The sequence below is a fragment of the Nicotiana sylvestris genome, chromosome 12, assembly GCF_000393655.2.
Source record: "Nicotiana sylvestris chromosome 12, ASM39365v2, whole genome shotgun sequence".
Taxonomy (NCBI): Eukaryota; Viridiplantae; Streptophyta; class Magnoliopsida; order Solanales; family Solanaceae; genus Nicotiana; species Nicotiana sylvestris.
The window spans coordinates 119,571,686-119,585,362 of NC_091068.1; the positions used below are offsets into that span (position 1 = coordinate 119,571,686).

A 13,677-nucleotide genomic window follows, 5' to 3' on the forward strand; every position below is an offset into this window, starting at 1 on the left:
CTTTACTCTAGTGGCAAGAAGCAAAAGAGTTCTGGTCAGTCCAGAAGATGACAAAGACTGTGGCTGGTATACCAAGTTTGTTGCTGCCCCCACTGTTGGTTTAGTGGGTGATGAAAATGTTCCCTTCCCTGAGAAGTGAAATTTTGCACGTGAGTTTTCTTTTTAATAACTTTCTCGTACCTTTTTTCCTCAATTTTGATGATCATCATTTTAATTTTCCTTTTCTTTTCTAGAGACCATGGGAGTTGTTGACGAAATTCCCAATTTCTGTGGTTGGGTAGAGAAGTTGTTACGTACCGCTCCGATGGACGGTAGATCTTGGAAAAATCTCTCTCAACGATTTGGCTGGAAAGTGAAAACTCACGGTAAGAGTTTCTTTTATCTTACTCATTATTTTTTCTTCAGGAATTATTTTAATCCTTCTATTTTTTTCAGGATTTCCCATTCGAGGCACAAGTGTTGAGGCCGTCGCGGCTTCCAGAATTTCTTTGGAAAGGGCCCAAGAGATAATTTTGGGCTCTTCATCGAAAAGAAAAGCTACTATTAAACAAGACTCTGAAGATGAGGAGGATGGGGGTTCCTTGGTAAAAAGGCCACGAGCTAGAAGGCGAATTATTTCTGATGATGAAGCATCTCCCCTTCGTTCTATTCCTCTCACCGAGTCTGTTGAAGCCTCGTTGGTGATTTCTGATGATGATGTTCCCCCTGCTGCTCATGATTCTGTTGAGCAGCTTTTTAACCGCGGGTTTGGTAGTGAAAGTTAAAGACCAATTTCTGATGAAGTACCCCTTGCTTCCTTTTCTATACCCGTTCCTATGATACCTCCTTTGCCAATCCTGATTGTCACCGTTGATGCTCCTCCCCAGGCTGTTTTGACTGCTTTTACAGTTCCTCCTTCAACAGTTCCTCCTTCGATTGTTCATCACATTGAGATTGGTTCCTCAAGTAGAGGTGAAGCTATGAGGCAAGTTACCATTGAAGTTCCTGTTGAGGGTAACCTTTTGAGGAAATCAGGTCGAGCTGACGTGTGGCTAAAGCCTTTGATTGGTCCAGTCGAGAGAGCTAGGCTTGATGGCCACAGTTCTTTGACCTTGATGAACGATATAGTACAATCTTCTTTGAAGGTATCCTTTTTGAAGTTTTGCTTCACCCTTTTCTTATTTTTAGGGTTCTCATTTTTTTTAGATCAATCTAATTGGTACGGAGATGATGAAGAGGGTTTCCCTCTCAGAGCAATTAATGCAAGATTACCAAGTGGAAGCGGACAATTGGAAGGAACAATATGAAAGTCTTCAGATCGACATGAAAATATTAGAAGAGAGCAAATGTACCTTAGAGCAGCACGTAAGAGTTTTAACTTCAGAGTTGGCGGTTGAAAAAGCTTCCTCAAATCAAGCAGGTAAGGACAAGAACCTTCTCAAAACCTCTTTTTCCGAGCAGCTCTCCAAGGCTAGTGAAGAGATCAGAGAGCTGAAGACTCTCTTAGGTAAGAAAGAAGCATATGTTGGTGAACTCATGCAGACTCTGACTCAAACTCAAGAAGACCTCCGGGAATCTTCTGATAAAGTTCGTTTCTTAGAAAGTTCACATGCATCTCTTCAAACTTCTTATGATTCTGCCTTAGCCGAGAATGAGAAGCTAAAAAATGAAATTGTTGATTGGGAAAGAGATTATGAGATTCTTGAAGATAAAACCGCAATTGAAGTGAGTTGGGCGTTTTTAAATTCTCGCCATGATACCCTTGTTGAAGTTAACCAGGAGAATTTTAACTTGGAATCTGAGTTAGCCAAAATCAAAGAGACTATTGAAAAGACTCGGTAGAACCAAGACTTTCCTTCTCCCGTGGCTGAAGCTTCTGGCAATGTTGAAGATGATATGGGTACTCCAATTCCTTCAAGTCAAGTTGAGTCTGCTGCTGCTGATGACCCTGTTTTGGTTCCTTCTTCAACTCCTCAGTGACAAGTCAAATGATATGTGACTTTTTTTTCCTTTTCTTTGGTGGAATGTGGTTGAAACCCTTGGTCCTTTTTGAGGGCTTTTGAAAATATTAAGTCCCCAGACCTTTTTCGAGGAATTTTGTATAAGCAACTCTTAGTTTATGACTAAGTTCATACTTAGTCTAAACTTTTTAATATTAAGAAGTTTTTGTAGCTATTTTTGAACTTCTGTCTTGCCTTTACATTTAAAAACTTATTCGATAATTTGCATTTTTATTTTGTAAAATGCTTTCTTAATTCCATGAATGTTTTAAATCAATCATGAATTTTATAAAAGAGATTCTTTTATATTCGACACTTAATGAAGAAGACGTCTCAACTTCATAATGGTGTTAATGTACGATAAAAAAAATAGGAATACACATGTTTTTTGGAATAACCTCGACAAGTTTTTATTTGAACTTTGTCAATTTATACCTTACATGTATTTAAGTAACTTCTATAACTTTTTCGTAACTGTTTTCCTTACAACAAATTTCAAAAAAGAAAATAACACACAAGGTTTTTATTTATAACCCGTTTCAGTACATTGCCTTTAACCTAACTATGATAAGGTTTTTCTTTGGCCTTAGCTCGTAACTTTGCTCTACACTTGACTCATTCAATGAGAAAACTTTTCAGGCTTGAACTTTGATTATTTCCCAATCTTTTTTGCCTTCTTTATACATATGTCCATGTATATTATATAGTCCCCCAAGTGTTTGAGCTTTGAAGTATGAAGTCTCGAACACTTGATTACTCCTCTTACTCGGTCCTTTTCCTGTAAAGGAATAAAACATACGGGACTCGGAGGTACGATAATAGATGTAGACTACTTAACCCGTATTAATTTCTATCAGAATAGGTGTAACCCTAAACCGCGAATTTTAATTTATTTCACGTGCCTTGCAGGTCGTGATTCATCATTTAGTATGGGCTAGCTTTTTGTTTGTCATCTAAAATCGTTAGTAAAATTTTAACAATTCAAAAATAGAATTTTAAATTGAGGACACCTGACCGTGGGTATTATAAACATGTGATTTTTGATCCTCCCCAAGATTTTTTATATTTTAGCACATAAATATTTAATTTAGGCTCAATATAGCTATTTCAACTCATTTTACCCTTTTACTTTATTTTATTACAAGAAAATAAAAATTATAAAAAATATTTTATTTTATGTACTTTTCATAAAGTAAAAAAATTACAAAAATAGTACTTTATTTTTATCTTTATATAATCTTGAAGAATACAAAAAAAATATAATAGTTTCATGTTTTAATATAGTTTAGTTTAATTAATTAGAATTTATTTTTGCATCATGTAGTATAGTTATCTTATATTAAGGGAATTTAGCTATGATTTTGAATAATAATTTTTGGAGTCTTCTTAGCCCAAAATTGAGACACAAAAAGACATGGTCTAACCCAATTACTCTTGACCCATTCTTCTCAACCCATTAGCTCATTTAAGTGCAAGATTTAATCCTAGCTATCTATTTTCTTCTAATACAATGGTCATCATCCATCCCATCTTCATATAAAATACCCAATTATAAAAACTCTACCCAAGTTTTCAATTCATACAACTCTAAAGCAACAAAAAACAGCAGACCATCTTCATCTCTTAAGAACGACCCCTTCCTCTCCAAAAAAAAAAGCACGAGCAGTCATTGGAGACTCAATTGCCTATGTCTGAACAAAGATTACAATGGACCTCAATTGAATGCTAAGAAAACAGAAATAAAGAAAAGTTATTCTATGAGTTCTTCAATATGATGACGCGGTCATCATCCTGTCAAATCAGCTGAAGCCAATAGGTCAATAGAAACTCGAGGAGCTAAACAGAAAATGCCAGAATTAAATTTTCGGAAACCTGTATATTTTCTCGGTCGAGTTCCGTCCAGCTATTACGCCTTTATAATTTCAACTCAAATTCAATACGAAGGTCCGATATTTTAACTCTTTCGCCTATTTATTTTTTATCAATTGCAATGATAGCTGCTACTTTGGGTCTGTTTCTCTTTGTTTAAATGTTTCGATTTCAATTTTTTTTTTTTTCTGTATAGTTAGTTAGTTTCATGCTTCATCATCTTAGCTATATTTATTTTCCATAAAATGGGTCCATGGAATCACTGTAATGTTGGTTTGTTTGCTAATTTTGTTTATGACTAGTTTTGTTAAGAAATTGCAGAGTATGTATGTAGATTGAACATTGGTTTTGTTTGAATTTAGCTGTTAGTTTGGGGCCTATTGAATACTTTGAATTTGGGCCTAACAGTTGCTTATTGAATACTTTGAATTTAGCTGTTAGTTGAGTCTTGTCTCATGTATACTTGGTTAAGAGATTTGTCCTAAACCTTACAAACTTTACTCATTCCCAACCAAGTTTCCCATCATTAGGACCTTACAGTAAATCCAAAGTGGCAGTAGGAAACATCCAAACAACTTATGAACGCGTAGTTGCTTTAGGCGCGTTATTTTAATAATTTACCTTCCTAAACTCGGGTGCGTATTTATGTGACCCAAATCCAAATCTCAACAACGCTAGATAAAATGTGTTGTGGACCGCGAATGCATTTATGTAACGTGGTTCAAGATGTGTTTTAGATGACGTTGAATCTCCCTAAAATTAATTAAAAGCGGTTAATAATTTAAAATTATACCATAGGCTAAAACATGTTTAAAATCAGATAATAGGCCAATTATAACAGTTGAGCGACCGTGCTAGAACCACGGAACTCGGGAGTGCCTAACACCTTCTTCCGGGTTAACAGAATTCCTTACCCGGATTTCTGTGTTCGCGGACCGATAATAGAGTCAAACTTCCTCGATTCGGGATTTTAAACCGGTGACTTGGGAAACTATAAATTATCCCAAGTGACGACTCTGATTTTCAAAATAATTAATCCCGTTTCGGTTATTGTCATTTTAATTGGAATAATTCCCTTATACCCTTCCCTACGAGTGTAGGAAAAAGGAGGTGTGACAGGTAATCCTTAGAAATAGTATCTCTTCAGGTGAATGACATTCCAATGTGAATGTAATATCTTGTCATTCATTGTTTCCAGCTCGTATGCTCCTTTCCCTGCAATACCATGAATCTTGTAGGGTCTTTTCCAGGTTGGACTTAATTTACCCGCATTGGCCGCCTTCGTGGATTGAAAAACTTTCTTGAGTACGAAGTCCCCAATCTTGAAGTATCTTAATCGTGCTCTTCGATTGTAGTATCATTCCATGACTTGCTTTTGTGTTGTCATTCTTATTAGTGCAACTTCCCTTTTTCCTTCAAGTAAATCAAGGTTTATGCGTATTTCTTTTTCATTGGATTCTTCTGACGCTTACGTATACCTCACGCTTGGCTCCCTTATTTCAACTGGAATTAAAGCTTCAGCTCCATATACTAATGAGAATGATTTTTCTCCCGTGCTTGTTTTCGTTGTCGTGTGGTATGCCCATAAAACACCAGGTAACAATTCTGGCTAATTGCCTTTAGCTTCTTCTAATTGCTTCTTCAAATTGTTAACAATAACTTTATTTGTTGATTCAGCTTGTCCATTACCCACCGGATGGTAAGGCGTAGATGTAATCCTCTTGATTTGCCAACTTTGGAAAAATTTCGTGATTTGAGCGCCTATAAACTGCGGGCCATTATCACATACGATTTCCTTTGGTACACTGAATCGACATATGATATTCCTCCAAATGAAATCTCTGACCTCTTTTTCTCGCACCTGTTTGAATGCTCATGCTTCCACCCATTTAGTAAAATAGTTAGTGAGTACAGGCAAGAATTTTATCTGTCCTTTTGCTTGTGGTAGTGGACCCACGATATCCATCCCTCATTTCATAAAAGGCCACGGTGCAATGATCAGATGTAACAACTCCGCAGGTCTATGCATGTTATTACCGTATCTTTGGCATTTATCATATTTTGCCACGAAATTTTCCGCTTCTTCTTCCATTTTAGGCCATTAATAACCTGCCCTAATCATAGTTCTTACCAGTGATCTTCCTTCGGCGTGATTTCCACAATGTCCCTTGTGTATTTCTCTCATTACATATTCCGTTTGAGAAGGCCCGAGGCATTTTGCTAAGGGACCACCGAACATTTTTCGATAAAGATTGCCTTGCTTTAAACAATATTGAGCAGCCTTTATTCGAAGCGTGTGAACTTTTTTCTTGTCTTGAGGGACGATACCATACTGCAAAAAAGCAACAATCTCATCCTCCAATCCTAGGTTAAGTTATTAAAATTTACCTCATTTTTGTCTGGATCGAGTACTGAATGAAACAAATGAATTACGAAAGCATTTTCATTGCTTGCCACGTCTGCCGCAGATGCGGGATTGGCTAGGGCATCTTCCTACATTTTCATCTCTTGATATCTGCATGACCTTCCAGGTTTGAAATTGCCTAATCAAATCTCGTACCTTCTCTAGATATTGTTGCATTCGTGCTTCCCTGACTGTATAAGTCCCCAGCATTTGGTTAACTACAAGCTGCGAATCACTTTTGATTACAATCTGATTAATGCCGAGTTCCCGTGCCAGTTCTAAACCTGCAATCACAGCTTCATACTCCGCCTCATTGTTAGTTATAGAATGACATTTAATAACTTGTCGAATGGTTTCACCCGTAGGTGGTACCAAAATCATTTCTAAGCCTGCTCCCTTCACATTAGATGAGCCATCAATAAATAAGGTCCAAATTTCTAGATTAGATCCGTTGAACACCTGTAATTCTTTTTCTTCTTCTAATTGCATTCCTTGGCTAAAATCAGCCACAAAATCTGCTAACACTTGAGATTTTATCGCGGTTCTAGGCTAGTATGTGATGTCATATTCACTTAATTCTATAGCCTATTTGGCTAACCTACCTTACAACTCATGCTTGTGTAATATATTGCGTAATGGATAAGCGGTTACTACGACAATAAGGTGACATTGAAAATAAGGCCTTAGTTTTCTAGATGCCATGATTAGTGCAAGCTTTTCTAATTGAGGATACCGCGTCTCCGCATCTAATAATGATTTGCTGACATAATAAATTGGAGATTATTTACCTTGGTCTTCACGAACTAAAACAACACTTACCACTACCTCAGAGACAACAAGATAGATGAGCAATCTTTCCCCAACCTTTGGTTTTGCAAGCAACGACGGATTTGACAGGTATGTCTTCAAGTTTTTGAGTGCTTGTTGACACTCCTCAGTCCATTCGAACTGATCTTGCTTTTTAAGAGCTGAAAAGAATTTAAAACACTTTTCTGATGATTTAGAAATATATCTACCTAAGGCTGCAATTCTTCCTATCAACCTCTGCATATCTTTTTTACTTGTAAGCATGTCAGGAATTTCTTCAATGGCTTTAATCTGCGCAGGATTTACTTCAATACCACGGTTAGAAACAAGAAAACCCAAAAACTTACATGATGAAACGCCGAATGCACATTTCTCAGGATTTAGTTTCATATTGAATTTTTGCAAGATCTGAAACGTGTCAGACACGTGCGATATATGGTCCCCTAAATGTTGAGTTTTGATGAGTATATCATCTATGTAGACCTCCATAGTTTTTCCTAAATGTTCTTGGAACATTTTTTCTTGAGTCGAGGGTCTCCTGGAAACAGCCTCTCTGCCCCTCGGGGTAGGGGTAAGATCCGCGTACGTATTACCCTCCCCAGACCCCACTTGTGGGATTATACTGGGTCGTTGTTATTGTTCTTGGAACATTTTGGTTACCAAACTTTGATACATTGCACCAACATTTTTGCGACCAAAAGGCATTACTTTATAATAGTAAGTCCCTCTGTCTGTTATAAATGAAGTTTTCTCTTCATCTAGGGGATCCATTTTGATCTGGTTGTACCTTGAATACGCATCTAAAAAGCTTAAAAACTCATGTCCTGCAGTAGCATCAATTAGTTGATCTATATGTGGTAATGGAAAAGAATCTTTAGGACAAGCTTTGTTAAGGTCTGTGTAATCTATATAAACTCGCCATTTACCATTTTTTCGGTACTACAACAATATTGGATAACCAATTAGGATACTTTACCTCGGGGATAGACCCAATTTTTAATAATTTTTGGACCTCATCTTGAATCACCTGATTTTTGAAAGTCCCTTGCTTTCTTTGTTTTTTGTTTGACAGGTGGATATGATGAGTCTTCATTTAACTTGTGAGTCATTACTTCTGGTGGTATTCTTGTCATATCAGAATGGGACCAAGCAAAATAATCCACGTTAGTTTTCAAAAATTCAATCAACTTACCTTTCATGTCATGGCTTAGGTTGGCCCCTACATAGACTTTCCTTTCAGGCCATTGTGTAAATAACTCTACAGCCTCCAGTTCTTCAATCATTGTTTTGATGTTTTCATTTTCTTCTGGTTCTTGAATGGAATCAGGTCTTGAGTCTACATCTGTTCGCCCTTGTTCAGTTGAGGCTTGCATTGTGGTATCCTCAACTGGGTTCTGTAACTGTTATTTTTCTTTGTTTCTCATACTTGAATCTGCTACAGAGTTGATGCTCTTGGATGTCTGTTGATCCCCATGGATTTGACGTATTCCCCATGGTGATGGAAATTTAATAACTTGATGTAAGGTAGACGGAACGACATCCATCTCGTGGATCCATGGTCTCCCGAGAATCATATTGTAAGCCATCTCCATCTCTACCACCTGAAACTTTGTATCTTTGACAACCCCTTCTGCGAATGTAGTAAGTGTTATCTTCCCTTTCGTCACAATGCTGGAATTGTCGAATCCAGACAAAGTATGCGCCTTTGGTACTAGTTTTTCTTCAGCTTGCATCTCGTGCAGTACTCTTAGCAGAATAATGTTCACAGAACTCCCTGGATCAATCAAAACTCGTTTCACATTAGTATCATATACAAGTAGAGATATTACCAGTGCATCGTTATGTGGAGTTAACACGCCATCCGCATCTGCATCATCAAATGTAATACTTTATTCCTCTAACACATGTCGGATCCGCTTCCCGTGGGTGATTGTAACTTAGAGACCTTATTAGCTGCGTTATACGCCATGCCGTTGATTTCCTCACCCCCGCTTATAACATTGACGGTCCTTTTTGGAGAAGGAGGTTTAGGGGGCTCCTGCTTGTTCTTCATGTATTCTTGCTTATCTTTCTCACTAAATAATTCAGTGAGATATCCTTGCTTTAATAGATGGTCAACTTCACTTGTAATAATCTACAATCTGTCGTTTTATGACCATGATCGTTGTGAAATTCGCACCAGCGATCAGGATTGCGCCTGTTTGGATTTGATCTCATTTCTTTTGGCCATCGTACCTTATCTCCCATGCCTTTTAATACCGCTACTAACTCTGAAGTGCTGACATTAAAATTATAACCACCAAATATTGCCTTCAAGTTTCTATCATCATCTTGAATTTCTCGTGTGTTTCGATCGTTTCCAAACCTTGATGATGAACCCGACTCTCTATTTCTCGATCTGTGATCGTACCTTAAATTATCCTGCTTTGATCGTGAGTCTTTTCCTGCTGGACCCATATATTGCTCGTACCCATTTTTACCAGACCTTTTTTCGGTTTCTGAACGTCTCGAACTTACCTTTTCCTCTTTTTGAGATCGGGAGATAGTGTCTTCTTTTATCCTCAGCTTCGTGTTGTATCTATTATAAACATCATTCCAGGTTGTTGCTGGAAATTCACGCAGACTTTTCTTGAGTTGTCTCGTGGCTTCTGAACTTTTCTCATTCAAATTACTGGCAGAGTTTATAGCCGCCCAGTTATTAGGTACGCGTGGTAACGTCATTCTATCATACTGGAACCTATCCACGAACTCTATAAGCAGCTCTGAATCTCCTTGCTTGATTTTGAAAATATCTTCCATTCTTTTTTCAACTTTTTGAGCTCCCGAATGTGCTTTGATAAAAGAATCTCCAAGCTCAGTAAAAGAATTTATAGAATTTTCGGGTAAAAGGGAATACCATATTAATGCTACCTTGGTGAGTGTTTCACCAAAAATTTTTACCAAAACTAATTCAATTTCTTGCTTGGTTAAATTATTGCCTTTCACACCAGTTGTGAATGCAGTCACGTGGCCTCAAGGATCAGTTGTGCCATCATACTTTGGAATATCAGGCATTTTGAACTTCTTCAGGATCGGCACCGGAGCTGCACTAGGCTTCCATGGTTGTTGTGAGTACTTATCCATGTCTATTCCTTTGATTACAGGTGGTACTCCAGGTATTTGCTCTATACGATCGCTTTGCTCCTTGAGCTGCTTCTGCAAGGTTAGAACTAAATTTTGTAAATCAGAATTAACTATGTTACCTGGTTCGCCATCGCGAGATTCACTTGGAGTTCCACCAGTGCCTGAGTTAACGAGCCCAGAACGTGGGTTTTCCAAAGTATTCTGATTCGGAGTTGGTGTTGGTGGTGCAATTGACAATTGGCTAGTAAAAGCTCGGAGGGCATTGCTGACTTGTTGAGCAATGAGATTTTTTAAGGCATCATCAAGTGCTTGTTCATTTGCAACCCCATTATTTTGATTTGCCTCGAATCCGTTTTGATTTGCAACCCCATTATTTGTTTCAGAGCCATCTGGAGTTCCTTCGCGTGACTGACGTTGTGAATCACGCGGTGAGGGAAGTGGTGTCCTATCACCCGCATCATTTTCCTGATGTTGAGGATCTTGTTGGTTGTTGTCATTGTTATTCGACATGGTAAGTTTTGATGACAGAATTGATTAAGAAAGTAAACGATTATCAGATTCCCGGCAATGGAATCAATTTGTTTAACCAAAAATAGTAATTTCGGTCAAAGTTTTATTTTAGAAGAACTTGGGTTACTGATAATCAATATATAAAATGAATAAAAGAAATTGATTTTGATAATAGTGAGATGAACAGAAGAAAGCAAAGTAAATCAATATATTCTGATGATATTTCGTGTCCTTACAAATGATCAATCTTATCCTTTTATAGCTATTTCTAAGTGGTACATTTCGTTTCTTCCATAATCGAGCCATTATTATCAATAAATGTCATTTAATGTAACATTACAATCATCAATCATATTTGATTCAATACAAATTCCTTAACGTTTCCGCATTTAATTCCCAATAGTATGTATCTATTCCTTATTTACTATCAAATTCATTCTCTTCCATCATAAAGAGGTTTGAGCACCTCTCTTCCTCACCTTTTATCTGAATGTCTGCCCATGCATGTTAAAACTCGTGCCTCTTTGATTATTATTCATTATTTATTCTTCTTTAACTGGTCCACATGCCATGACGTGTCATCTTATATTGAATTCCACATATAAACTTAATTTTTCCCAATACATTAATTATGTCACGCGAACGTGTACACAATCACGACGATAAATTAAGTCGCACCAAAAGCCTTTCTACGAATATTCATTTTAGAAAACTGTAATCATGTCACGTGAACGTGTACATAATCAAGAACCGTATTCACTTTGCCCTTAATAATATATTTTGCACGCCACAAGTTCTAACTTACGAGCATCATACGACAAAGAAAAAAAGGATCACAGACTGTAGACATTACAACATGAGAATATTTAAAAGCATTACATGCATCATTGTCAACAGTTTTTCTTCTGAATTCCAAAAACTCCAAAAATCTTCCTAGACAATGAAAACTAAAGTCCACATCCTCAATAGAAAAATCAGAAATTCATTGCAAAAGCAAATGAAGAGCAAATAGTAGATTGGTACTTCTCTTCCGTTATGTCAAAGCCAAAGAAAGGACCTGCCTGTTACTGACATAGTATGCATATGAGAAAATAGAAGTACAATCTTGATCGCAAAAAGCCATCCTCTTTACCAAGACGGCAAATGAAGCTAGTACTATCCCGTAGCCTTTCTCATGCGAATACCTCGGATATAAGTTCAAAAGTTGAATCAAAACTTAGATCGAAACAAAAAACAACGAGCCAACGATTCTTATGACATTTAAACAGACAAGCATACTAGAAAACGAGCCAACGTCGTGTAATAATATATGCAGACCGAGATATCAAACAAATAAACGAGATACGTTTAGAGGGACCTTAACGAGCGAAACTTTTCTATTAATTGGGAAGATGCAACTACAACGCCCGAATCTATTGAACACATCTACAAAGTACAGCAGCAAAATGAATTAAGAGCCACGAATCGGAACACAAACGGCACGACCAAATCATGGAGCAGCAACAAAACCTCAAACTAGCTCAAATTTAACAGTACCTCGGACAAAACCTCGCGCCGGCATTTGAGACAGAGATGAGGGTGAGAGTGGTCGCTGGCGACAGAGAGTCTCTGTGCGTTTTTAGTCTCTTTCTACTCTATTTTCGTTTTTTTTGTTTTTTAAAGTTATATCGGCGATGGGGCTGGCTGGTTTTGACAGCGGCTAGCGGCAGAAAGTTTAGGGTGGAGGAGATTCGGCGGCTGTGGTGTTTCTGTGGTTCTAGGGTTGAAGAAGAGATGTGAGGGTGGTCTTTCAGCGACTGAGAAGGAATGGCGTGCTGCTGTAGGTGTATTCTAGGGTTCTTTGTTAGGTTTCCATGAAGAAGAAGAGCTTAGGGTTAAGGTGGCGAGGGTCTCGGTTTGGTTCTGCTGAAGAAGATCTCCAGGCTGCTGTAGCACAGCTTCTCCTCTAATCTCTCTGTGTTTTTTTTGTTAAGGAAGATGATGAAGATGCAGGACGGAGGGGAGGGTCTTTAGGTTAGCTGATGATCCTTTGTGGAGAAGATGTACCGAGGAAGAAGAAGCAACGTTGGGGGGTCTGATTTTTGAAAACGGCGGATCTCCAGGTCTTTAGAGTCTAGGGGTCTTAGGCGTTAGGTCTAGGTCTCTAGGTCTAGGGGTTATCTCTATATAGAATTAATTAGGTTTTAGGGTTATAAGATCAGATGGGTTGTGTAGGCTAAAGGAAATGGCCCTTTTTTGGGCCAATTTGGAATAAAAATATTACTCCTATAATTAAAATAATAATTATCTATTTCTAATCTAAAAGTTATTTAAAATAATTCAAAATCACTAACTTACTAAAGTCAAAAGAAAAAACATATTTTTTGTGAGTTTTCTTTTCTTTTGCAAATTGAAACGAAATTTAATACTCTAAAAAATGTGGATCTTTTTGTGTGATTTTTAATTTTCTCAAATAAAACCTATAAAAAGGTGAAATAAAAGCTAAAATATAGAGATTAAACTTAAAACTATTTAAATAATAAAAAGTGAGTAAAAATCCAAATATGGTCAAAAATTAGGTGCTCACAATAACCATACAGATAATTAGGATAGGTTTATTTTATTTTATGAAAATAAACCGAAAAATACCGAATCGTATCGAATAAATTTTTCTTTGAAAAATATATTTATATGTTGATTTTAAAAATAATAAAATATTAAATATTTTCTTGGGTCCTGGAATTATAAAAACAGTTACAAGCCAACAAGTTATTAAACTCAAAATCCTAATTCTCAAACTTATTTTGCTGCTCCTATTGAAACTAAATTATTTTCAGCATATTCATTAGCAAGCTAAGACACAAGATATTGTAGTGATTATGAGTAGCAAACTACAATGTATTGAATATGTTTCCTTTTGTATGATTTAGATTTATCTTTTTGAATATTCAATCTTCTATGGACTTTATTCTTGATTCACAATCTCAGCTTGGTTAATATTTTTTC

At 36.9% G+C, this 13,677-nt stretch overlaps 1 protein-coding gene across 1 annotated transcript; it reads left to right on the forward strand.

Annotated features, from left to right (window-relative positions):
- Positions 1–815: 815 nt before the first annotated feature.
- Positions 816–1,821, forward strand: LOC138883615 (uncharacterized). Its single transcript, XM_070164310.1, has 2 exons — positions 816–1,124; positions 1,186–1,821. Exons 1-2 carry the CDS (start codon positions 816–818, stop codon positions 1,819–1,821), a joined length of 945 nt encoding a protein of 314 aa, XP_070020411.1.
- Positions 1,822–13,677: the final 11,856 nt, after the last annotated feature.

Bases quoted from the DNA above. Each gene is read 5' to 3' on its own strand.
- LOC138883615 (XM_070164310.1), top strand. From the start codon at position 816: ATGATACCTCCTTTGCCAATCCTGATTGTCACCGTTGATGCTCCTCCC. The intron at 1,125-1,185 runs GTATCCTTTTTG...CATTTTTTTTAG, and splicing joins TAGTACAATCTTCTTTGAAG to ATCAATCTAATTGGTACGGA.